This window comes from Vicugna pacos, chromosome 20 (assembly GCF_048564905.1).
Source record: "Vicugna pacos chromosome 20, VicPac4, whole genome shotgun sequence".
In the NCBI taxonomy this organism is placed as follows: Eukaryota; Metazoa; Chordata; class Mammalia; order Artiodactyla; family Camelidae; genus Vicugna; species Vicugna pacos.
The window spans coordinates 12364328-12391646 of NC_133006.1; the positions used below are offsets into that span (position 1 = coordinate 12364328).

Here is a 27319-nt window from a genome sequence, read left to right on the forward strand (position 1 = left end):
CCATCCACTCTGAAAATTAAACAGTCCTCTTGGTGTATATTTTTAATTTGAAACTACTCTCTTACTCATTATCTTGCTTTATTACCGTGAGACTCTGTAAGTGTCAAGGTGGGGTTCGAGGAGATATTAACTATGACTTGCATTTGACAGACGAGTGAGCTAAGACCCAGAGCATACATGAATTTACTAAAACTGCAGAGCAAGGGAGATGGCTCGTCCAAGCCTGCGGCCAGGGAGCCTGATGTCCAGGCCTCTTTTCTGTCCCCTAATGCAGCAGTTCTCAGCATCAGCATCTCCTGGGAACCTGCTGAAAGTGCAAATTCTTGGACCCCACCCCAGATCTACTGAATCAGAAATTCTGGGGGTGGTGCCTCTGATTTGTGTTTTTACCGACCCTTCAGGGGAAGCTAACGCACCCCAGGCAGGAGAGTCAGTGCCAGGGCGCGGGGGTTGCACTTGCTACAAACTCTTCTCACGCCTTTGCATTCAAGGGACTCTTCCTAACCCCTCACGTTTGTTCCCAGAATGGCCGTGAAACACGTACTTGGGAAGCTGGTTACGTAGCGCCTGGACCACTCCGGCTCCTTGACGCATCTTCTTCTAGTAAACTTCTGGTGCAGCTCTTCGTGGGGCTTGTGCTGACTGGGGATGGGACCCTCCACATTCCTTTCCACTTGATCTGTCTTGGAACTTTCTTGCCTCTGGTAATTTTCTCTTCTTAGAAATCCTAGAAAGAAAGTGTGTCTACAAATACTTCTTTTACATTCTCTTCACCCTGCTATTTTCAGTTTGTTAATATAATAATTTTGTGCATACACGGTGTCCAAAATGTACTTTAAAACTTAAAAAGACCTGAGAAATAGCTTTTGGACAACTCTCTCCCTCCACACACACACACACACACACACACATATTCATATACAATTCTGGACACCTCGAAGGTACTGATGAAATATTTATTGAATTTATTAAAGACTTTTCCTTAGAATCAGAGGAAGAAAGCCAATGCCGCTGTCAGGAGGAATGTGAACTTGAAATTCTTTAATACACAAGAGCCTGAAAGAATAATAACACTATTGTGCTGGATGGAAAAGAAGCATTTGAGTATTTGATTCTAATACAAATGACATACGTGTTTCATTGTATGTATCTCACCTGCAGTAGAAATTAGTTTCTATATCTTAGCTATTCATTCAATTACCAGTTCATTCGTTCATTTTCACTGAATGACCACATGTGCCAGGCCAGGCAGGCTCCCAGGCATCGGGCTAATGTGGTAAATGAGGATCCGCCCACAGGGAGCCTATAGTCTACAGGAAAGGCAGTCTATTAAACAAGGGATTTACAATTCAGTGTCATGAGTGTCACACACTAGAGACATCTGGAGCCCAGAGCAGGGTGACAGAACCATGTGGGAGGAGGGCAGAGAAACCATAAGGGTCACACGGGAGGCTGGAGGCCAAGCAAGGCGGCTAAAAGCCGCCCCAGACTGCACTGAGCACCAGAAGAGAAGGGATGGTCTGGGTGGAGGAGGCGCGTCTGCGGTCCGGCTGACGTCAGCGGGCATCACTGCCTTGGCCTTTGGCAAAGGACGGAGATGACGGTGAAGGTCAACAAGACCGTGGTGGCCGCGCCGCTGATGAGCACGCCCAGGACGCCGCCGTGCACCTGCATGGCCTGACATCGCTCTCCAGTGTAGAAGAAGGCGTGCCCGGAGACGCACCTAGGGGGACGGGACACAGGGGCTGTGGGAACCACCCGAGCCCCAAGAGCCGCCAGGCCACAAGACCAACACAGCAGTAATGGCAGCGAACACCTAGCGGTTACTCACACACGCCTGGCCTCCTTCAGGGTGCTTTATATGAGTCAATAATTTAATCCTGTAACAACCCTTTGAAGTGGTGCTTAGTACCAGGCCATTCTTACCATTTGCGTTTCACAGAAAGGTCAGATAATTTGCTCAAGGTCACACAGTTAGTAAGTGTCTCACACTTGAAGTCTGATCCCCGGAGGTCTGTCTCCAGGCCCAGTAATCTGGGCCACGTGCAAAGTTCAGGGGGAGGGTTTGGGACACGACTGTGCTGCCTGACACTGGCTCAGACTGTGAGCTACAGGGAAGTTCTCCAGATAGAACGCCTGACTCTGTGCATTCACTGGAGCTGAAAACTTCCAGACAGTTTCAATTAAAATATTAGGGCAGTGAAGGGCAAAGGAAAACAACCTCAAGGAGCAAAATGCACAACAGCCTTGAGGAGCTCAGCATCCAAGGAAGAGAAGAAAGACGAAGGAGCTGATGTGAAAAGAGCAAGGGCAGGAAAGCCCACGATGAGACTGGACAGACCTGATGAAGCAGATCATAAAGGCTTCGAGACTGTGTTAGGGAGTGTGATTTATCTGAAAAACCGCTGGAAGTTATTTCAGAAAAATTTTTTTTTGTAACATGCATTTCAGTGAATCAATTTTTTTTTGTTACATGTATTACTTGGAGGTAGAAATAAAATGAGATACACTGGAATGTGTTCTCCCTCCAAAAAAACAAGAAATGTTAGGGCAGGTGAGCGTATCGCTACCCGCCTCTCAGGCTGCCCTGCAGTTCACATCCAATAGTGAAAACGTTGTACCATCACAGCGTTCGACACACAGCAGGCATGTAATGGCCACACCTTGGGTTTTTTTTTTTTTAATGTTATTTGATATAAAGATCAACTCAGAACCAAGGCATTAGAGGTAGGGTTTCATCCCTTCCATTGTGGTAACAGTTCTACCCTGTGTTTCAAGCAACATTTCTAATCACAAAGTTGACTCACAGAGCAGAATGAGGCCACCAGAAATCAAGGCTGCCTTTGATTAATCCTGGAATTATTTTCCCTTTAAAGGCCTCATCTCTAGCCTAGGAAATGAATTCTTAAAAACCAGTGAGTTTGTTCCATTTTTTTCTTGCTCAGTCTCCTCCCAATACACTTGAATTACATTCTCTAGTGTTGACTTAGAGGGCCTCCTCCCACAGACCAAGCTGCAGGTTTGTGGGGGAGGAATGACTTGGCTGAGCAGAGACAGATACACGTGGAGAAAGCCCTGGCTTTCCTGCTCCGAGAAGGATGAAGCCAGTCAGGGCACACCTGGAAACCTGGCACCCAAGGACCTATCAGCAAAGAGGTGCTGACTCAGGGCTGTGGATCCTTCAGGAAACAAGGTAGGTGGGCATCCTCCAATACAAGGAGCCAGAGCTTTGGAAAGAGTAATTGGTTCCAGCTCTGGGGCAGGAAGGGGAGCCGGAGCATCCAGTGGCCAGACAGTAAGATCCTGTTCATGGAAGGATGGGTGCATGTTGAAAGGGTACAGGAGCCAGTCTGGAAGGGCTCCCTGAGGCCAAAGCTAGAACAATATGAGCAAGAGGGTAACAAGAGCATTGTTGAAATATAGCCCATAGGGTAAGATAAATGTTTATGGGTCCTCAGTTGTATAAACAAACAATTGCATGGATAAATGAATGGGGAGGCGGGACGCTTATGCTTTACGGAAGAATTTTACTTAATGAACATGGAGGGAGCGGAGGAAATAGAAAATCACCATGAGAATATGACAGTGGGGGTTGTTGTAGCAGGACCCACAAATGGAGGCTAAGATTAGTGGGTGTTGATTTGAGGAAAGGCAGGACATCCGCGTGGTCTCTGAAGATCTCTGCCCTCTGCCAAGATGCATGTTAATTACAGAGTGAGGAATGGTAACTTTTCAGCACGGAGGCCTGGGGAGCACCCTCTTGGCCAGATGATCAAGGTTAACATCACCGGTAGTAATACGCCTTGACATCAGGTAACCCTCCCGTGACGCACTGAGAAAGGCACATCACACCTTGGCCCTTCTTGCCCCCAACGTACAACTTCAATATCATCATGAGACAACATCCCAGTTGAGGAACAACTTACAAAATAACCAACCAGTACTCTTCCAAAGTGTCAAGGTCACAAGAGACAAGACAAAGGACCTGTTCCAGATTGTGGGAGCTAAGGAGACATGAAAACTAAATGGAACGTGGGCTCCCGAATTGGATCCTGGAACAGAAAAAGGACGTTGGTGGAAAAGCTGGGGACATCCGAACAAGGTGTGCGGTTTAGTTAATACTATTGTGAACAGTATTCAGTTTCATTAATGTTCATTTCTTGGCTTTGCTGATTGTACTCTGGTTATATAAGATGTTGACTTTAGGGCATGGGAAACTCTGCAGTACTTCTGCAACGTATCTGTAAGTCTAACGGTATTTAAAAATAAAAGTTAACAAAAAAGAAACAAAGTAGAGAGCATAAAGAAGAGAGAAGAAATGTAGATGTTTTGAACCAAGCAGATGGGTTCCCACATCTGCTACTATTCTGTCAAGTGAAACTGATGGGTCTACATCCTTTTATGAAATAGTTTATGCAAATGACAAACATTATGAAAAGAACTATTAAATATAGCAAACTGCACAGACAGACAGACAGACAGACCTGGAGGCAAGTCCCAGCTTTAGCATTTACCATCTGGGTAATTTGAGACAAATGACTTAAATTATCCAAGCTTCAACTTCCTCATGCACTAAACGGGGATAAGAAGGACCATTATGTCACGGGGTGGCTCTGAGGAATAGTTCAGATCACGCATGTGCACTGCTCGGGGGAGCACGTGACACGTAGCAAGCAGTCCCCCAATATCAGGTATTCTTACTACTGTTACTGAAAACGTAACTACAATAATAGTACAACAGCACGAACAGACACTAGACATAATAATAGTAACTAAAGCAATGATAACAGCTGCTGTCAGGGAAGATTTAAGCTTGGTTCTGTGTCTCACGCTGGTGAATCCTAGAAGCTAAAATCTCTGGGTCATTTTGGGGGAGGGTTGTGGTGAGGTAATTAGGTTTATTTACTTAATTTATTTTTGAATGGAGGTACTGGGGATTGAACCCAGGACCTCCTGCATGCTAAACATGTGCTCTACCACTGAGCTACTACCGACACCCCTCCCTACCCAGCTCTGGGTCATTTTTGAGCCCTGCGGTGGACTTTGAAATTTCAACAATATTTAAGATGTTGCTGACAACGCCCCAGAGTGAGAAAGGGGTAAAAGTCAAGAGACAGGAGACTGGGACTCCTCTGCCCTGGCAGGACCCCTGCTCCGCCCACCGATTTGGGGCATGGCTTTGAGGAGCGAAGTTGCCCTGACCTGAGAAGCGAGCCCCTCAGCAGGGTGAGCAGAGCTGGGGCTCCCCTCTGCGGACCCGTAGCTGCAGCCCCCAGGCCACCGCGCCTACCTGCAGCTGGCCATCCCCTTCACGTTCACACAGGTGCCTTCATTTTGGCAAGGGTTCGGGTCACACGGGTCTCTGAAGTACTGTGGCCAGTTGTGGTCCTCCAAGGGGCCCGAGCTGTCCACCGACCGCTTCTGTCGGCTGGGCTGCCCCTGGCCCAGGCTGCCCGGTCGGGCTCCCTCTGACGAGACCTGCTGCTCCTGGTCTTGGAGAACGAGGCCTTGGGGGGTCAGCCTGCTGCCTTCAACGTGAACCTCAGTCTGGTGAAGGTGGGTGATGTCTGGAGGAAACAGACAAAGGGCGGTGAGAAAGACGTACGATTCATATCTGACCACAGTTCACTTCCACACCCGGAGAACGTTCCCTGGGCTGCCTCTGCCCCTCGCGGACATCGCCTTCAGTGGGACGGAAAAGTGGCTCTGAATATATGCACTGGATTCTCATAATGCCAGCCATTTTACGTATTTATTTATATCGACGTAAAGTTGACTTAAAATATTAGTTTTAAGATGAACAACCTAGCAATTTGACATTTTTATAGATGGCACTCCTTGCAAAGTTATTATAAATAGTGATTAGATCCCCTGTGCTGTATATCATGCCCTTGTAACTTATTTATTTCATGCATAGTAGCTTGTACCTATTAATCCCCTGGCCTCATTTCGCTCCTCACCCCTTCTCCCTCCGGTAATCACTAGTTTGTTCTCTGGATCTGTAAGTCTGTTTTGTTACATTTATGCCTTTATTTTGTTTTTTAGATTCCACAGATAAGTCAAAAGCATACAATAGATGTCCTTCTCTGTCTGGCTTACTTCACTAAGTGTGACACCCTCCAGGTCCACCCGCTACCGCGCACGGCAAGAGTTCATCCTTTTCCCCTATTTTTATTTCTAAAGTAGCCTGATCACATCTTTATTTATTTAACTTGAAAAAATAAGCATAAAGTGAGCATGGATAGGCTGACTGAAACTAAACTGAAGTCAGCAGACTGTCACATCTGATAAATTTTACAAAAAGATGACACAAAAATTGTAGTTTTTCCCGAGGACACTTAAAATCAAGGGGAATCCTTGAGTAACAGAGCAAAACGTGGTGCTCTTAGAGTGCATCTTTTTTTTTCAACCTAATCCCCCCAAAAGATCCCCACTTTCCATGAGATGCTTTAAAAAGATCTATGTAAAATCAACAAACACACAGAATATAGGATTATTAATTTAGGAAAACCAGCTAAATACCTTCAAAGTCCACAAACATGATAAGATCATCATTTTTAAGGAAACTCCTCCTTTTCAGCATTTGGTGGGAGATGACAGCACTCCAGCCCCAGTCGATGCTTCTAAAACAATCACAGCTGTTATGATAGGATCCCACGGTGGATGGCCTGTCCCAGATGACGGAGCCGTTGATCGCTGCAAAGTTACAGGTAACAGAAAGTCACGTTACATCTTTCTTTTCCACTTTCCAGTGTGTCTTTAATGAGTATCTAGACCTTTGTTAATCAGAACAAAAACATGTTGGGAAAAATCGGGTTATTTACTCTCTCTGGGAGGATTAAAACTCAGAACTGGGAGTGGGGAGAGCAGAGAACCACAGCTCCAAATGATCAGTGGTCCACTACTGAGTGACTTCCTCAATGAAGGAAGAGATGGCTATAGCTTCTTCCTTTTAAGGCTTAAGTCTCTTCTTTTTTTTTTTTAAAAAAAAAAAAAACTTTGCCCATTTCTTTATTGATGCAAGTTTGTTTCCTGGACATACCGACAGTCAGCAATACTTTAGGAGTCAGTGCATTAGCTCTGCTCGGAGCCTAGCAAATTCTGAGTATTTGATAAATGATTAGCAGGACCCATCTCCTCGGACAGAGCTCAGGGAAGCAGGGACTGCCTGATTTGCTTGTCTTCGAAGGAGTTAGCACAGAGTTTGAAACATTGCAAGCTCTTCCTAGATGCTTGTTGGATGAATTCAGGAAGGAGGGAGAAAATGAGATGATATTGAAATGTGTAACTTAAGGCTCCCCCACGGCAATGCCGTAGACATGCCCACGGAGGAGATGTGAGGGTAAAGCCAGTCTCTCTTGCACAGATGAGAATCACCTCTTCTGGCCCTTCCACGTCGAGGGGAAGTTCTTATAAACACCTACCTGCAGATGTCTGGGACTTGGAGGTAGTGAACACCATGCTGGAGGACATTCTCTTCATGACATCGGGTTCCTGGTCGAGTATTGTCATGACCACCTGTCTGTTTTCCACTGGCCACTCCAGGACAGCGTCATTCTCTCCACTGCACAGGTGGAAGGCAAGCCCCAAGTAGCCTGAGCGCTCGGAGGTCATTCTGCCGTGAGGGTATAAGGTCAACCCCAAACCATAGCCTTCTGAATTGTAGAACCGAGGGCTCTGAAGCCTGTCCCCTTTTGCCGTGTTCTGCAGGACCTGGGAGAAATTCCGGACCGTCCAAACCCCTGTGGGGCATGGGGTTTCGGTCAGAGTGATGTCGTCCAGGTAAATGCCCCCACGTGAGTTCTGGGGGTCACCTTTTGTGCCCTGGAAAAGGTAGCGAAACTTCTTTTCCTCTCTGAGCGTAACATGGGCAATTTTCCAATTTTGGTCAGAATCTCCTGAGGACAGAGAATAAAGGCGGTGACCACTGTGGACAACATTTTCTGAGCACTCACCTTGAGCCTGGTGCTGTGGGCTTTGTTTGTTTACAACAAACACACGAGATAGGTACTATTAGAAACTCGTTAAGGAACTTTTCCAAAGTCACGTATCTAGTATGGGAAAAGAGCTTAAAAAAAAAAAAGACAGTCTATGATTTATCAAAAAAATCTTAATTATGAGTTTGTTTTCCATTTTTATTTAATTCCACAGGTTAGGGTTTCCTCTGAATTTGATGGTATAAATGATCCCCATTCCTTAATTTTAGCACTGAATTCTCAAGCATTAGGCTGAACCACATAAAACAGACATTTGATAAGCCAAAAGCTGAACAAACTGGCAGTTTCCTATGGTCCAGCCTATGACATCATGCTGGAGAGATTTATCGAAGACTCTGAAGTAACCGATAACTTACAGGACAAGCTGAATCTCCCCTATGCAAAGCTGGCTCACTCCCAAACACCCTTTTTTTTTTCCCTTTTCCTCATATTCACTGAAATTCCACCAAGTAGGGGATTCATCCTCTTTTTTTAAAAAAAAAAATTCAAATAGAATCACCACTATCCAGATAGCCACATTCTAGTAAAAATCAGGTCTTGATTTTTTTTTTCCTGAAAACTGAATTGGAAGTGGGAATTTGGAATCAAGAGATGGAGTAGAAAATGAGAGGGTTATTCTAGAACATGGGATGCTTACGGGTCTGGGAAGAGAAAACTGCCCAGCCAGAGAGACGCAGAGCTCCCCAGAGACCTGCCCCTGCTTTGCCACTGCACCCCGGGTGCTTTAGCTGGATCCCGCTCACATCCAGCTGTGGCCTTGGCATTTTAGGATTTTCATGCTGACCCTCTGATAGAACTACATCAAGTCCCATTTAGGAATATGTCGATGACAGTGATGAAATTAATAGATATAAGTGGCTCTTACTTCCCACCAACTTCACAGGTAGGTTTCAAGTGACTGTAGTTTATCATTCAGTTTTCTGAAACAGATGCAGAAACACATAAGGCCGACTATCTAACTACCCTCTCTCCACAGCACCAATTTCTCCTTCCCTTTAACCTTCCAGTCTTCACCCCTGAATCACCCACTTTTTCTGTCCTGGCTTTCTCCAAAGTTCTAGTGAAAACTGGATTTTTATAGTCTGATTGGCTTCCCCCTTTTTTATCTCCCTGATTGGCCTCTTACAATAGTATATTTCAGCCTCACCTGAGCCCTCAATTTCTAAGTGGTTAAAACATCCACTGAGTGGTTAAAACATGCCAGGCATTACGCACGTAGAAGAGGAGGGAGGGGGAGGAGAGGAAGGGAGAGGTGGGAGAGGAGGGGGGGAGTGGACGGGGGAGGAGGGATGGGAGAGGGAGGAGGGGAAAGGGGAGGAGTGGGGAAAGAGCACACCCCGGATGTGAAGCCCAGTCAGTCCTCACACGATGCCCTTAATACCTTGGAAGGTCTTCACCTTGACCAGCTTGCGGACGCTGCCCGTGCTGTCATCCCTGCGGACCCAGACGACCAGCCTGTCCAAAGGGCTTCCTGTCATTTTATAGAAGAGCTGCAGGCACTGCTGCCGCCTCTTTGGGTAAAGGATCCGTGACTCCAGTAGAGCTGCCTCCTCGGCTGCCCCCGAGCTGGTGCTGAAGTGCATGTAGAAGCCGGCACCTGGGGAGACAGCACCCCGAAGTCCCATCTCTGGCTGCCCACACCCCGGGCTGCCGCCAGCCCAGGCAAAGCGAAACGGTGAGCAAGAGTCACTATCTAGGGCTCTTCTGGGGAAAATAAACAGAAGGCTGGTTGTCAGTAAATATCCTGTCTGTCTGCGTGGACAGAATCGCTGGCCACAGCCAGGGCTCTCCCACGCCTCTTCTGATTGGCTTTGTTCCTGAGGTTGTGAAATGAATACCTCTGGCTTGAGGAAACGCAGGCTTGAAGCCAAGTTTGATGGAATTTAATGTCTAGGAGATGAGTTCCGTTTTCTTCATGAACTTCATGGTTTCAAGGAAAGACTCATTCCAAGGAGAAGAGCTGGCTTCCCAGTTCTATAAGAAACTGTGGGATTCAAAGTTTTAGGAACTGGATTTTAATTGCTCCCAATGAAAAGGGTTCAATTTCACCTGTTTCTAGTCTAACGCCTGGATGTGTTATCAGTGGTAAAGAATGATCTTTACTGAGTCATAAAGAGGGCTATTCAAGGCATATTAGGGGCTAAGTGAGGATTTCTCCTGAGTATAAAGAAAGCTTTGGAAGAACACCAAAAAAGAGGGCGGAAAATATCGACATTTATGGCAGAGGTTGGGTTTGCCCAGCTCAGCCATCTCAAAACTCTCTCCCCCAAAACAAGCAGGCGGCTAAAGGAAGGACACTTTTTCAAAGTCAGGGGTGATGAACAATTCTTGCATATAAAAAAGTCACTTAAACTGACTCCCACACTCAGCCAAATGCTCCACTCAAAGCATTTCACTGAGTAAAACTGAAGTGAGCACCTGGCGCCGTTCTCGGTATTTTGACCAGACGGATCCCTGCCTCGTCTCGCTCCGTGCACGGGGCAGGTGCCTTCCCCACCGGCAGCGAACATCAATATTTAAGTAGGCTCTCCACAAAGCTGAAAAGTATCCTAAAGGCTTTAATATTTCATCAGCGAAAATTATATTTTTTGTTCTTCTCAACACTTGAACTATACTCGCCTAAGATCTCTGCATTAGGGATTATGGAGTGCTTGGGTTAAGGCAAACAAGAGCTCAAGACAGCTAAGAAGGTCTCTGGGTGGTCCTTGCTCAGGAATTCCACCAGGGGTAGTAGGAATTGTGACATGGAAGTCTAACAATGCGGGCCGGGGAGGAAGGAGACCTGAATTCTTGACCTGGCGCTGCCACGAACTGGGTGTTCGTGCACCTCTCAGGAAGTGGCCTCTATCCTTCGAGCTCTTTGCGTCTCTGCATCTACCTGAATGGTGCCGCGCACTCTAGCACAGGAAACACGGGCCCAGCCAGTGCCTCCTGGGGAAGAAGCATAGCGGCTGCTCAAGTGATGCTGATCAAGCGTTCTAGACACTTCTGGGCTGCAGTCCTTTCCTACTAAAGTGCTAGAATATTCTTCCAGCAGACTCCTTTCACATGGGGATTACCTTTCTGTTTACCTGGAACTTGTACATCAGCCCAGCAGCAAGCTCACAGGAGAGATTAGATTAGAGGCTATAATGGAAATGTAGAGAGAACTTCAGGCTGAGATCACCTTTGGACACTGGAGATGATATGCTTAATAATCTGACATATGACCGAGACTTTCACCCTTGGTCAAGGCTGGAGGAAGATTGGCAATGGCTTACAGCCTCTGACATTCTCCCTGGTGGCCTGGCGTGTGGGCGATAAGCCGGGTCCCTTTCATGAAGGAACTGTAACCAACTCTCACGTGGGCATGGACTCAGGGACGTCCTAACAGTCCAGTCTTTGAAGGGTAGTTGTAATCTATAACCCCACTTGCTTCCAAATAGGGTAGACTTGATTTCAATGAGAAGCACATAATAAAAGGATGTTAAAATAGAAATGACAAGTAAATGGAACCTCTGGAGAGAAAGGGAAGATGGGGAAAAAATAGAGTGAAGCTGCGGGTCTGTAGCTGAAGGCTTTACATGCCTTATCTCCTTCCGTGCTCACCCTGAAGTACCAGCAGCTTGATGGTCAGAGAGGCTTACAGACACAAAGACTTAAAAAACCACCACAACAAAACAACTTCCTGTGGTCACAATTAACAAGTGCTGGAGCCAGATTTCAAGGTCTCCCCAACTTGATGGCTTTTTACCCTGCATGAACCATACATGGGAATGATCTGAAGCTATGCTATCCAATATGGCGGCTACCAAACACAAATGGCGGTCAAGCACTTGAATTGTGGCCAGTTCAAAGTGAGATGTGCTGCAAGGAAAAAATAAATACACACCAGATCTCACATACCTAGTATAAAAGAGCCTGCAGTATCTCATTAATAGTCTTTATGTGGATTACACATTGAAATGTTAATATTTTAGACATATTGGGTTAAATAAAATATATTATTAAAGAGAATTTCCCTTGTTTCTTTTGTTTGTTTGTTTCTTTCTTTCTCTTTTTATGTGACTGTTAGAAAATTTGACATGACATACGTGGTGCTCACTATAGTTCGGTTGGAGGGCACTGCTCAAGAGACGTTACTCTGATTTACAAAGTCATATCTTATCAACCATGTGTCCATATCAGTTTTGTCATCGCTTAAAAGCATCTTTCTTTTGCACGCTTTTTATTGAGTTGAATATAAAGATATGAGAAATGGTTTTCATCCTCGTTCAGAGTTCCAGGCTTGATAACTAACATTCCAACTGAGGCAAAACATGCTAGCTGCCATCACCCACTGAACCTGGGGAACCACCCCAGCGTGTTCAATGTGTTTCCTTTCTGTCTTCACTGACCTGTGCATTGTCCCACCAAGGTGTGATCCCCTTGTCCGGGCTGAGTGCTGTCCTCATGGACCCAGTCAGCATCATCTCTGGTACTCTGAATCATTCCACAGATGTTTGCCTTCTCAAAAGCACAGTGGTCCAAAAAGGTGTGAGTTGTGGCTGCAAATGATATTTTTGTCACCTGGTTAAAAATGTAAGGCATCTTATTTCAAATACCTAATGTCTTAGGCTACTAAGACCTCATTGTTTAGGTACAGCAGGATCATGAGCTTTTCATTGTCTTGATTTTTTTCCTCAAATGCAAACCCTACCATCATCCGTCAGATCATAGAACACACCAACGTAGTTGCAGCCCTGCTCACCTCACAGAGTCAGATGATAAAAAGGCTGATCATCGTGCTTTGCTATGAATGCCAATGATGAAGTCCTTTAGGTCAAGAATGACGTACCTATAATGCTGGGCTTTGTTCTCAGCAGACCTTCTCTACTTACATATTAAGCAGAATTAAAGACTGTCTCTGAAGACTAGTGGAGCCATGTTAGAAAACATCTCATCTCAAGCACTGGATTACTCTAGAAACCACTAACCAGGGCAAAGAATTTTGCAAGATACAAACTGCTTCCAAGCCTATAACTACCTTGAGCTTTAGGAATGAAGCACCTTTTAAAAGGAAGCAAAAGAAGTTGGACAATTACAGCTCCTTACATTGGTCCAATATTTTCACTTTATAAAGCACAACCACATAACTGATTTTCATAACCATCCTGTGAGGTGGGGACTCACTGCAATTGTACATTCGGTTCAGCCTCTCCAGATCGACGGCACTGAAATCCAGGCGCTGCCCAATGATGGAGTTAAACTCAGGGATCTTGGCCGTGATGGTAGGGATGCTGTCATTCTTGTTAAATGAGAAAGGCTGGTAGTGCATCAGAGACTCGTAATCATATGGTGTGTTGAGGTCAGTGATGATGTTGTCAGTGTAGGTGTTAAAGTTGTGCTGGTAACCTGTCAGGGAGAGAGTCCACAGGTCCTGTTCATTCATGTCATTTCCCCATCCTACCCTCTTTGACTAGATACTCAAGCAGAGACCAAAAAATAAAGGAGGGAGCAGAATAATGCATCTTTGATTTAAATATATAAGTATTTAACATATTTTATAATTTGCACAATGTATATGAAATTTATATATATTAATTAATATTCACTAATAATATTGTGATATATTAATACATTATATTATAGTATATAAAATTATTATAATGAATATTAAAAGTAGATGGTATAATTAATACTAAATATGTATCTATAACATATATTGTAATGTAAATATAATGTAAATATAAAATGCATATTATTAAATATATATTTAAATCAATTTTTTATACATATAAATAAATAAGTGTGTGTGTGTGTGTGTGTGTGTGTGTGTGTACAAGGCTTTAAGAAAGAGAAGATAAAATATTGAAGTGAAGGCAGGTATTCCAAACAGCAGGAAAAGGAATTTTTGAATTCAGGAAAACATTCAGGATTGATACATCTTGCTAACAGCCAAGTCCCTCATCCACCCAGAGTTGTACCTGGCCAGCTCTCCCACAGGTTAGGAACAAGAGATCTGAGAGGCAGACAGAAAGGTTAGCAGCTGGCAAGAAAGTGGAATCCTGTCAATCAAGGTTCAAATTCTCCTGATCCAGAAATAGCCTCCATGGAGAGAAAAATAAACTAGGAAGAAAACTGACTTTCCTTTCAAAATATAAAAAGGAAACTATTTTTGATGAGATTAGTGGTTACAGTACGAGATCAGCCATAGGCAATATGTCAACAAAGGGACATGGCTGTGTCCCTATAAAACTTTATTTACAAAAGCAAACAGATATGGCCCAAGGGCTGTGGTCTGCAGACCCCCACTGGACCTCAGTTTTTTATTTTTATTTTTTTTTCCTTAATGGAAGGGAACAGATCCAGAAAACACAATCCTGACTTAAGGAACAGAGATGGATTTGGACAGAGAACTATATTGCCAGTAGAGTATGCTGAGGTTAAATAATAAGATTGTCATCAACTGCAGATGAGATGCAATAAAAGTCATAAATCACCCTGAGCAATAAGACTGTCCTTGTTTATGATCTTAATTGGATTCGATTTGAGAAGAGTTCTCCAGTGACTGCAGGCAATTTAGATTTATGGAATTACACCTGATGAAAACAGACAGGAGGTGAACAAACACATTGAGTAATCCACGCTCCACGTGGAGCAAGTCTGCAAATTACCCTGGCAAACACTCAGGCTCCCTCTGAGGAAGGGGACCTCATTTGGCCTAAAACCGTCCTAAAAGCACTGAGCAAGATTTAAAAACGTGAAAGTTTTCTGCATCCTCGTGTAATTTTCAGCAGAGTTAAGTATGAGCATGAGAAAGTAAGAAACTCAGGCCTCTAGGCAAATGCAAAGTCTAACAGTGCCCTGAGCATCCCAAGCAGCGATTTGGTCCTTTGACCTGTGACCTGCACTCTCCCCCCTCTACACAGATCCATAATGCAATTACCCCTGGGAGACAAATACTTTATTTTCAGTCTGTCATCTCATGTCTGGGTTGAATACGCTCTAGAACTTCTTTAGATTGGACTGGGAGGCAATGAAGAATATTCTTTGGTCTCTAGCTCAGGGGTTGAATGGTAGGGTGGCTAGAAGTGTCTGTGTGGGATGCCAATCCTCTATTAAGAATTTACAAACCAGAGGGTTTCCTCTTCCCGCCAGCACTCCACAGTCAAGAAATATCAGAATAGAGAGGCTCAGATGGAGAGGTACAGACTGAGAAGCCCCAGAGGTGATTTTGATAGAATTAGCCACCTGTACCCCTGCCTCCTGGAGGAATCACTGATCCACCCTCCAAGTCCCTAAAATTCTTGGAGATGCACTGCAAGAAATGAACTCATCCATGAAACTGGGATCCAAATAAAACAGATAATTACAAGACAATGATTTGCCTCATGAAAACTGTGTGGTCATAGTTAAGGCACTTCGAATACATTCACGTTTCACTCACCTATTGTTGCCAAAAATAATGCTTTTCTACTTCGTGAACTAATTCCTAACTAAAAACCAGGTCTTTTCAGAAACACAGCATTGACTTCCTACCCGTCCCCATATAGGGAAATTGTGGGCTAATAGTGTTTTTGTGTCCTCAAAAGCACTCTGCCTAGTTGTCTGAAATGATTAAGGCAGGTAGTATCGAAGGAAATCTAACGAAACTAAAGGACATCAGAATTGTTAGAGTAACTGCATAATAACGTGTGACATGAAATAAAACTGTGTTGACCTTTGCAAAGTATGGGCTGGCGGCAGAAGGAAAAAGATGCTTAGAAAGGCGAAAGACTTGTAAATTTTAATTAACCAGAACTCAAACTATTGGCTAGAATTGACACAATAAGGGGTCCAATTTCAGATTAGAAGTTTGGCGGTTTTGGGGGGTTTTTTGTTTGGGTTTTTTTTTTTTTTGCTGCTGTTGTTTTGTTTTTAAACACCTATCGTTGATTTAGTAAAGCACCAAAAAATCTTGTTTATGTCTTAGGATCATCATACAGTCAGCTAAACCTCATGTCACCACAGATTTCACATCCAGTGAAAGGACCCTGACATCCTCAGAGATCTAATTCATTTTACTCACTCAGACAGGAAAATAGAATTTGAGATGGATTTTCAACAAAACACTGAAACAAAGCAAAATCTTCTGATTAACTTTCAGTTAAGCCCACAGTGAGTTACCTAACAGTCACCATTTCCTGAGACCCATATCTGGGATTGGCCACAAGCAGACCAGCACAGCCCACAGGAGAGGTCATGTTCTGAGCTCCTCCTGGAGAAGGTGAAGCCCCCATTCACACATGGGTTCCTCCTGGTCATCCCAGGGTTGGTCTGAGCACATGAGAAAGATAATAGCAAACCCCACACAACCACCCTGGGTTCATACACACCTGGAAGAATTTCATCCCACCAGATGTTCACATAATCATCCCGGTCCGTCCTCGACTGCTCATGGTAGAACCCCAAAGCGTGCAGGATCTCATGTTCAATGATGGCCTTATAGTCACATCCCTCGCCAATGGAAAGGTTCTGTCCCACGTGGAGGTTGCCAACCTCAGACCAGCACCTTTAAAGACAAGAGAGAAATTTTCTCCTAGACAATCCTTCAGAGACTGTAATTCATAAGATTCTAGAACACAAACTTGAAGGAAGTTAGGTTTGATTTTTAGAAAGAAATGATAAATTAGCATCCTCATGAGCTAATGGTTCAACGTAGGGGACTGGTTAAAAAGGCAACATTCCCTGGAGGGAACATTACGCAGGCTTTAAAAATAACAGTCCATTATGAAAGTGGTCCGTACTCAGAGGCAAATCAATCCTGATAGTGCATCAGCTAAAAGGAAGTAAAAATTGGCATTTTTCTTCACCTATACAAATCCACGGGGCATTCCAAAGAGTAACACTATTGCTTTTATACCACGATATTAAATTGTTTCTGAGTGGTGGCTGTGGTTGATTTAAATTTTCTCCTTTGTATTTAAATGACTCTCCAAATTTCCTGTAGTGAGCAGGTATAAATTTTACGATCATGAAAAAGAACCTCATTAAAAATGCAAGTTTTATCAAGTCTACTTCTTTGGCTATAACCCAATCTGCAGCATTTTGACAGCAGGCAGCAGGCTGCCTAACTGATGTCTGAAGGGCTCCAGGCAAGAGGGACCCATAACTTTGCTCAGAAATCAGCGGACTCAGGCACTGCTGGCAGATCCTCTAAATTCCTCCTGTGCACGCTCTTTCCCTCTTTTTCCCAATCATTTTTGTCTCTTCTCATAAATCTGATTTCCCACCGCTATTAGCAAATCAGAAGCTTTACGCAAATTGTCTCTTTATCTGCTTTACATTGAAGACAGGGATCTATACTCCAACCAATGCTCAACAGAAATTTAGCAATAGTCTTAACTGCTGTCAACAGATGGCAAGTTACTTGGTGACAATCGCATTGAATTACCTGCCATTGTGTTCCCAAACAGCTAAGGTCACCTACATTCAAATGCTAACAGACTTGATTTCTACACTAGGATGGATCTTAATTATTTTCTAACCATTTTATTAAGGTATAATTTACATACTGTCACCAATTTCAAGTGTACAATTCAATGACCTTTAGTAAATGGACTGAGTTGAGCAAACATCACCATGATCACCTTGCCTCTCTGACAATAGTATTTCATGACCAGATCAGAGTTTACTTTGCAAAATATCCATTATCTAGAGGAAATATTATTTATCTTTTTTTTTAAAAACATCTCTCCCCTAACAGAAAGGTGTAAGTTGCAAAATACCATCACTTCAGCACTCTGTGAATCTTTGACTTTGTCTTTCTGAAAAAGGCCAGCTAAGCTCCAGATTCAGAGGACTAGGACTCTCAAGGGCTTGGGGCACTCTGGACCAGTCCCTTGACGTCTGCCTCCCTTTTCCTCTCCTCTAACTTAAAGGTAAGAGAGGCAGCTTCTGGCCATAGGCAGTGAGCCCCCAGACTCTGGTGTTACCTCTCTCCCCCCACACCCCCCCATTCATCCTTCCCTCTCCTCTGCCTTGCCATCCTTCTCCCTTCTTCACCTCTACCACTCAGCTGGTCGTGTCACTTCACACGACGGGTAGAGGTCCTAATTCAGTCCCCCAGAGCCTGTGACACTCACCTTAGTGCATGACAACTATTCACTTGTTATTACACTCCCACCCTCTCCTGACAACTGGGAAACTTGTGAGATCTAAGAGTGCATCTCAGGCTTCTTTGTACCCACAGACTAGCATCTTCTTGGTACATAATAGGTGCTCGTAATTTTTATAAATAAAAGAATGAATATATATAAAACAGATAAATGACAAGGTCCTACTGTATAGCACAGGGAACTATATTCAAGCACCTTGTAGTAATCTATAGTAAAAAGAATATGAAAAGGTGTGTGTGTGTGTATATATATATATATACACATATACATATATAAATGAACCACTACACACCAGAAATTCACACAACATTGTAAATTGGCTATACTTCGATTAAAAAAAAAGAATGAACAAGTACTCAGGAAAGTAAGGTATTAACTTGTATCCAAGTAGTATCAGAATTTCATTATTTTTACTGATTTTTTTCATACTTATTTATTTTTACTCTTTTTTAATTAATAGATTTTTTTAGGATAGTTTTAGATTTATAGACAATTGAACATACAGTATGGAGAAGACCATATACTCCGTTTCCACCCCCCAGATTCCCCTATTACTAATACGTTGCATTAATGTAGTATATTTGTTATAACTGAACCAATAATGATACATGAACTAAAGTCCATAGTTTACATAAAATGCACACTTTGTGTTGTACAGCAGTAGGGGTTTTGATAAATGCATAATGTCATATATCCACCATTACAGTATCACGCAGAACAGTTTCACTGCCCTAAAAATCGTATTTCATCCCTCCCTTCCTCCTTCCTCCTCAAACCATTGGTAACCACTGATCTTTTTCTTAAATTGAAGTCCAGTTGACTTACAATATTGTGTTAGATTTAGGTGTACAGCAAAGTGATTTCATTATACATATATATATATTCTATTTCAAAAAAGGTTATTACAAGATATTGAATATAGTTCCTTGTGCTATACAGTAAACCCTTGTTGTTTACCTATTTTATATATGGTCGTGTGTATCTGTTAATCCCAAACTCTTAATTTATCCCTCCTCCCACCCCCTTTCCCCTTTGGTAACCCTAAGTTTGTTTTCTATGTCTGTGAGTCTGCTTCTGTTTTGAAAATATGTGTACTTGTTTCTTAAGAGACTAAATCACGTAGTAACTTCCTTTTGTACCTCTGTTCTCCATCCATAATTAACAAAATCCCCACCTTCAGAACTAAACAACTGAATCCAGGCAACATCTAGTGACAGCGACGGGAAATGCAGTGTGGAGACCTCCAGGTGGGTCTTGAAGACACAAACCTACAGAGTCCTGGCAGATGATGGCTTTGCTTTCCAACTTCATCTAGTCCAGACCGGATAACAGAAACACCACAGAAGACAAAGCTCTTCTTTCTTCATATATCACTTACTTCTTAGAATTAAGTAACTATGAAAAGCAGACTTACATCTAGAACTTTTCAAAGAGGTCCAGCCAAAAGAGTACTAAAATTTAAAACAGTGCCTTTAAAAAGGATGCAATTTATGCTTTAATAAACCTGACTTTAAAAAAAAACTATAATTTAAAACATGACCTCAAACCAGGAAAAGAATTGAGATGAGTCTCCCCAGGACCCAGAGGTATCCAAACAACTCATTCTTCACACAGCATATAGAAAATGTGATGCAGTTTTACAAAGTCACAGTGAAAGGTTTGATTTTGCTTTTGGTTTCTTTCCAATTTCTTCTTTTAGCCTTTGAAAGAGATGTGACACTTTTTATAAATCAAGAGATGTATGGTTTTCGCGCTCTGTGAAACTTCGTACTAACCCGTCAAACTTCTGAAAGATGATATATGAGCTCTCTCCTTCATAGGGCTTGAAATCCACACAAGACTTGAGGCGAAACATTTCAAAGGCATAGAGAATGGCTCCTTTGGCATTCAGCGCTGCAGAAAAAAAAAAAATTTTTTAAAGTATCAATGAACCTTATCTAGATCTTGGATAATTTATAACATAGAAACATAGAAAATCATGCCACCACATGAAATCCACAGAGGTCCATTATAGATTTTTTTGGTAGTAAATAGATTCTTTGAAAACTAAATCTGAAAAATTACTTATGGATATAAATACTGGGTGCATACTTTAAATACATAAATTAAATACATCTACAAAATAAGCATACACTTATGTACATGTGGTTGAACAAAATCCTAAAATAACTTCCCCACTTTCTCCCTTTCCTTTCCCCCCATTTAAGCAGAAATTCTGAGTACATTGCCTCAGGAGAGCCACACGGCAGAGCAGAAGACAAATGGATAAATAGATAAAGCATCTTGGAGGGAAGCAGTGAGAATGGGGTTCCTTACCCCAATCTAAAAAGACACCCCTCCTGCTGGACAAAGAGAGCAGAGCTTAGAGAGGTTTGTGGGTTCTGGAAGCATAAGAAGTACAGGTAATATTTTATGCTGCTTCCCTGCAGGACCCCTGAGCCATGGCAAGGATAGACAGGCGGCTCTGCAGACAGCCTTAGAAAAGATTTCTGTAACTCAGGTTTGGAACCAAAGCAGCAGAAGTCTTATGGACCTGAAGGGGCAAGAATAAAAGATATCTAGGGTCAACCCGTGTGGATCAGTGAACAAAGATCAAATGTCATTCCCTTCCCCAAACAGCACATGCACATACCTGGATATTGCATAAGACAAGGATGGGGTGGGGAAGAAACATATTCCGGAGGAGCAAAGATGGTGTTTTACTCTGTGTGTGTGTGTGTGTGTGTGTGCGTGTGCGTGCGTGTGTGTGTGTGTGTGTGTGTGTTTATCTCATCAACTCATTGGAGGTAGATCTCTAAGTCAAAAATTAAGCTGAGTTATATAAAATTATATTCCTTGCAAACTTGATTTTGTGCATTCTCTCAAAGAGTTTATCATTCTTGGTCATTTACCAAGTACTTATCTCATATTTTTCTGCCCCTAATTTCATTTAATCAACTCCCAAGTTGGATATTCCACAACTCAGATGTCATAAAATCATACTAAGGACATTAAAGAAAGTCATTGGAGTAATCAGTTAATTAACTGTGGAAACACACGGCAACAATAAGAGCATGCATTAAACCTGTGGGAGCATTTTCCTGGACTTTTACCTGGCCTCACTTAGTAACATCTATAACTTAAAGATGTGTACCCAAGACAGCTTGGTTGTCACAAACATATCAGAAAAAAAGTTTGATGACACTAAAGTCATGCTGTCTCTCAGATTGTGTTGCTTTTGTTATCTTCAAGCCAAATGGTGGAACTGCTGAGAGCAGTTCATTTTAAAACCACGTCTCTTCTGCTTTCCCCACACCTGAGGAGACTGTCAAAGGGGAATTAAGCAACTCTGTAATAACTTTGCAAAGGCTGTCTTGACATCACTGCAAAGGAGGGAAGTGCAGGTAAAGCCCATTCGAAGCCTCCTTCTTCACCGTGAAGCCAGCCCTGAGCACACATCCTCTGAAAGCCACGCATGACGCTTTGTGTGTTGTCTTCATGTGGGTGGTCGGCTCCACTCAGCACACTGTTAGCTCCTTGAGAGAGAGGAGCTTAGCTTTTGCTTCGTTGTTTCTTACTTCCTACTTCTTCATCCTGCCCTGATGTGGCAAGTTTCACATGGCTCTGTCTTGGGCAATTGTGTTAGTTTTGGAAACCACTGGTTCTCCTTAACCCTGGATCAAACGTTTCATTGCTATGATGTCAGATCATGTTTCACTTTTGTTCCTTGTGTTGTGTCTGGTCTTATGTTAGTGTGTTTTGCATTTTAAAAATTATTACTTGGTACTCTGATCTCAGACTGGTTAAGCAGCACTGGCTTCGATGTAATGTCATGCCATTCATGCCGTGAGATAAAGAATCGTCTTGGAAACACCCTCTTATACGTTGGGTTACTCCAAGTCTGAAGCTGACAGTCAGGAGGAAAGGGAAGGGAGAAGAGTTCAACTCAAAGCTCCTAATGAGCATCAGTGAATATTACCCAGGTTGTCGGCCAGAATGTAAGGGATGGGGAACTTCCACGTGGTGTTGGGGTCTCTCAGGCCATTTCTGGGATTCTGTAGGAACAAAGGCAAAAGTGACTGGACGGCTGTCTCCCTAGCCTCCTCCTTCTCTAAACTCTCACACCACAAACAACATCACACAATCCAGACAGTTCAGTAGCATTTGTCTTCTGATTGTAAAAACGATAGAAGTGCATTATAGACCATTTGGAAAATTTAGAGAAATCATTGAGAACCAACTAAAGGAGACCTACAACTCCTTGAAACTGAAAGAGCCACTTAAAATATGGTGGCCAATTTCCATCTCTCTCATACATCACTTATTAAGAAAATTGGATGGATAAGCAATTTCATCATTGTAGACTTTTCTGTACTGTTTGCCAATGTTTTAGTCTGTTTTTGTTACCAGTAACCACATGGTACCAATTATCAATGAGATTTTTTTCTTCTCCTCCACAGTTGCCCTCCCAGGGCTGGACACAGAGCAGAGGCTCAATCCTATGATACAGCCAGTCCTGGGGACAGTTTCTGTGTCACTGGCAGGCACTCACCCGCAGGAGGATGTCCCCTTGAAAGAGGTCCAAGCCTGCAGCTAGACATGGATTTTAAGAACAGAAATACTTGAATGAGAATTACTAAAAGGCATCTCACATAATAAAATGAATCTTTTCCATTGTAAAATTTTAGTTGTTAATTTTTATGTGGTGAAACTCTTTTTGAAACAATGCAAAAATTCCTTCTAATAGCAAATAGCCAATAAATATCATGTATTGTCACATCCTCTGTTTTATTTTTTGGAACAAGAAACCTAGAGGGTATTCTGTTTAGTGATATAAGTCAGACAAAGGCTCTATGTTATTGCTTATAGGTAGAATCTAAAAAATAAAACGAACTAGGGAATATAACAAAACAGAAACATACTCACAGATACAGAGAACAAATCAATGGTCACCAGTGGGGAGAGAGAAGGGGGTGGGAAGGGGGGCAAGATAGGGGTGGGGGATTAAGAGGTACAAACTACTGTGTATAAAATAAATAAGCTACAAGGATATATTGTACAGCACAGGGAATATAGTCAATAATTTACAATAACTATAAATGGAATATTATCCATAAAAATATTGAATCTCTGTGTTGTACCCTGAAACTAATATAATGGTGTAAATCAACTATACATCAATGAAGAAAAAGAAACATTGTCCAAGAATCTTAAAAGTAAGGGTTGGAAGGAATCTTTTTGGTCATCGGCTCAAAACCTCTCACCCTGTGGTGGTCAAAATGGGACGTCCTGAGACAGGACGTGAGGTCCTGGGTGGTCAGCAGCTGAGTGAGCTGTAGCACTCCTGACTTCCCACCCAGGGCCCTTTCCGCTATTATACCATCCTTCTTCCCAACTCTAGTTAACTGGGTTGATTTTGTTCTTCCCCATGGGGGGAAAAAAATCAATGGCAAAGCCAAGCTGAATGTACTGCCTTTATAATAAAGAAGAACAGGCAAATATGGGTAGATCTATTCAAAACTGCAAACATCTGCTTCCAGGAGCTTAGCAGAATGTACTTTCTCCCTGATGGTAGCCCTTGATTCTGGTCTCAGACTTTCTGAATGTACGATCCTTAAAAGGGAAGACCCCTGTGGGAAAACGATAGGCATTTAAAAGAATGTCACTTATTACAACCCTCATGTTTGACAAGCATTCTTTTCTATAAAACATGAACTACTTCCAGGCAGAATCACCAGATTGAAGATAAGAGTTTTCAGCAATTCTATCACAGGATTTTAAACTCTCCCAAGCCATTAATAATGCAGGAATTTCACCCACCTAAATTGATTTCTGAAATATCCTTCTGTTCATCAAAATCTCCATCGTGTTCTGTTAAACGTGGGAAGGAAGATTGTTATGAGTCTTGCCGAACGAAAGAAAGTTCAGAAACACTCTATGCATTTCAGTTAATTCTTACCATTTCCTTTAGAAAGATGCTTAATCTGAAAGGAAATAGATATACAGAAAATGGATAATGTAGACTGCAATTAATATTTCTTAATACCCTGAAGAGTAAAATGCTACTTACCGACACAGCTGCTATGTGGGCAAAAAACAAGATGAGAGGGAGAATGCAAGGGAATCTCGTCCAAATCATGGTTGCAAGTGAACAGATTTTAGCGAAGACACCTTGTGATAAATACTTGGACCTTGCCCAGGCTGTCACGTTAGAAACTTTGATCCCTGACAATATGTTCTGTAGCACTGAATTCATCAAAGAAAATGTCTTTGCCCCATTTGAGGACAGATACTAGGTTTAACAGGAAAGCTCAAGTTTTAGAGACCAGGGAAAAGTTTGGAAAAGTTAATTATCAAGAGCAGCACATAAAAATAAATGACATTCCTATACGCGAGGAACAACTGTCCACATAACAGATAAAAGATCCATTTTGCAATAGGAATAAAAATAATCTGTAAAATGATTATAAAGTACTTAAATCTAATGAAAATGAATTAGAGTTATATGTAAATGTTACAAAGCAGTTATGGAGGAATATAAGATCTAACTATACACACAGATACATATATTTTTTGTTGTTGTTTGTATATTTGTTTTGTTTTTTTGTTTTTATTGAAGTGTAGTTGATTTATAATATTATATTAGTTTCAGGTGTACAGAATAGTACAGAGTATTTTTATAGGTTATGCTCTATTAAAAGTAATTAAAAAACAATGGCTATAATTCCCTGTGCTATACAGGATATCCCTGTTGCTTTATACATATATATTTATATATGTATGAAATATTCAGGAATAGGAAGACTCAGCATAATAAAGATGGTCATTATTTGGATATTGGTTTACAAATTCAATGTTATTCCGATAAAAATATTAACAGGCTTTTTTGTGGAATTTGAGAAACTGACAAACTCTTTCTGAAATTCACATGAAGGAGGAAACCTCCAAAAATAGGTGAGAAAATTCTGAAAAGGAAGAACAAGGAGAAAGGCGTGGATCTAACAGAATATAAAGAATTTTTATAGAGTTATGGGAAAGAGTGTGATATTGTCAAAAAAAAAAAACAACAAAAGAACAATGGGTCTATAGAATGGAATGGAGAGTGTTATCAAGACAGATGCAAGCAAATAAGGAGAGTTTATATACAAGACGAACCAAAAAATCGATAGGGAAACTTTGGTCTTTTCCATAATGATGTTGCGACAATAGCATTTCCGTATGAGGGAAAAATTAAATTGTGACACTATTCACAAAAATAAACTCTGGCTGGATTAAAGATGTAAATGTGAAAATCTCAACTTTGAAAATGAAAATACAGGAAACTGCCTTTAACCTTGAAGTGTTACTTAAACAAGAAAAAAATCCATGGAAATTATAATAAATTTGACTATATCAAAATTTAAACTTCTTTATGCCAAAAGACAACATAGTTAAAAGACAAGCCACAGATGAAAGAAGATATGGATACAGTATAGAACTGAATTAAGGGTAAGTTAGGCAGGTTAATAAAGGAATTCCTACAAATCAATAAGAAAAGAGAGAGAGAGAGATGACCTAAGAGAAAAATGGGCAAAAATTATGAGCACAAAATCCACAAAAAATAAAATCCAATTGGCCAATGAACATAAAATTTTTTTTCAACCTCCCAAGTAATCAGAAAAATATCAATTCAAGTAACAATGAAATGTAACCTCAAGATCAGACTAATATAAATAAAGAAAATTGATAATACCAAGTGTTGACAAGACCGTGAGGAAACAGCAAATCTTATACTCTGCTGGTGGGACAGCACTTCAGCACCATCTAAGAAGTTGAAATGTGCATAGTTGATGAGCTAGAAATCTCACTTCCAGGTATCAACTCTGAAGTCCCTCACACATACATACACAAAGCGCATATAGTATACTCACTGCAGCATATTTTTGTAATAGTAAAGGACTGGAAAATGTACTTATACTAAAAGAAAAAAAAACATGGGATATATTCAGTTAGGCACAAATGTTTAACAACAAGCTCTCTGAAAAAGCAAGCCCTAATGTGAGTGTTGGCTGATTTCCAGGGTGTAAATATTCCCTCTGGGGTCGATTGCAAGCTACCAGCACTGTGTCACTGGATGCAGTGTTGGAAAGAGGCATGCACTCTGGGCTCTGCCTGTCCCAGCACAGTACCACATCTATTCACACCCTCTCCCACTCTTGCATGCACAAGGTTTAAGGATCTTTGGTATCAGAGCATTCCTTGAGGCCTGGAGTCTGCACGTCTTCATCTCAGACTTACTGCCCAGGCAGGTGAGCCAGTCCCAGTTTCTTGTCAGAAAAGCATTTGCAGAGGCAGACAGCAGGGCCTTCCTGAGCTATAGGACAGGAGGCATGACAGCTGGGGGCCAGCTTCTGATGGCAGGAGAGATGGGTGGCTGGCTTCTGTTTCACCACATCCATTGCTGGTGAGGTTGTAAAAGAAGGTACGGAGAGTTGAAAGGGAACAGAACATGCCACCCCAAAACACGCCATTTTGTAATATTGATTTGTTTTTGTTTTGGTTTGGGGGGGCGGTAATTAGATTTATTTGTTTACTTTTAAGGGAGGTTCTGGGGATTGAACCCAAGACCTTGTGCATGCTAAGCACTGTGTTCTACCACTGAGCTACACCTTTCCCCCCGTTGATTATTTTTAATTCATGTTACTTAAGAAACAGCCAGTGCAAGGAGGACACTCTGACTCTCCGTTGCCTCCTTAGAAGCAGGAAATAAATCTCCCACGTGATTTCACCCTCCACAGACCAGGAGGGTAAAAGGCATCCTTATCGTCAAAGATAGGGCAGAAATAGGGAATTGAGGGTCATTCAGGGTCGAGAGAGCTGTACAAACAAACCTTGTTACTGCTTCACTAATTCACTAGCCCAAGCCCAAACCCCTGCCTTGTCAGTTCTTCACAAATATATCGTTTCCCTGTCTAAAAGGTATAAAGCTGCCTGTGTTGGTCACTTCTTTGGGTCTCATCTTTTTGTAGGCTTCCATGTGCACAAAATTAAATTTATTTTTCTCCTGTTAATTTGTCTTAGGTCGGTTTAATTACTAAATCAGCCAAAGACCCTAGAAGAGAAAAAAGGAGAAAGCTTTCCTCTTCTGCAGGGTCATCACCCACTCTCTCAGACCACTGGAAGCCACCACCAGTGTTTTCCAAAAGAATGTGGACTTGCTCAACAGCTAAAATGGCTTGGGTCAGC

The 27319-nt window shown here is 42.1% G+C and overlaps 1 protein-coding gene across 1 annotated transcript; it reads right to left on the minus strand.

The window, feature by feature from the left end:
• Window positions 1-1013: 1013 nt before the first annotated feature.
• On the minus strand, window positions 1014-24233 carry MEP1A (meprin A subunit alpha). The gene is made up of 14 exons (XM_006201931.4): window positions 24165-24233; window positions 24054-24078; window positions 23915-23965; window positions 22647-22687; window positions 22074-22149; window positions 19891-20008; window positions 16334-16509; window positions 13149-13370; window positions 12374-12523; window positions 9379-9594; window positions 7425-7898; window positions 6523-6696; window positions 5291-5567; window positions 1014-1723 (listed from the first exon to the last, which is right to left on the minus strand). Exons 1-14 carry the CDS (start codon window positions 24231-24233, stop codon window positions 1567-1569), a joined length of 2226 nt encoding a protein of 741 aa, XP_006201993.2. The 3' UTR covers window positions 1014-1566.
• Window positions 24234-27319: the final 3086 nt, after the last annotated feature.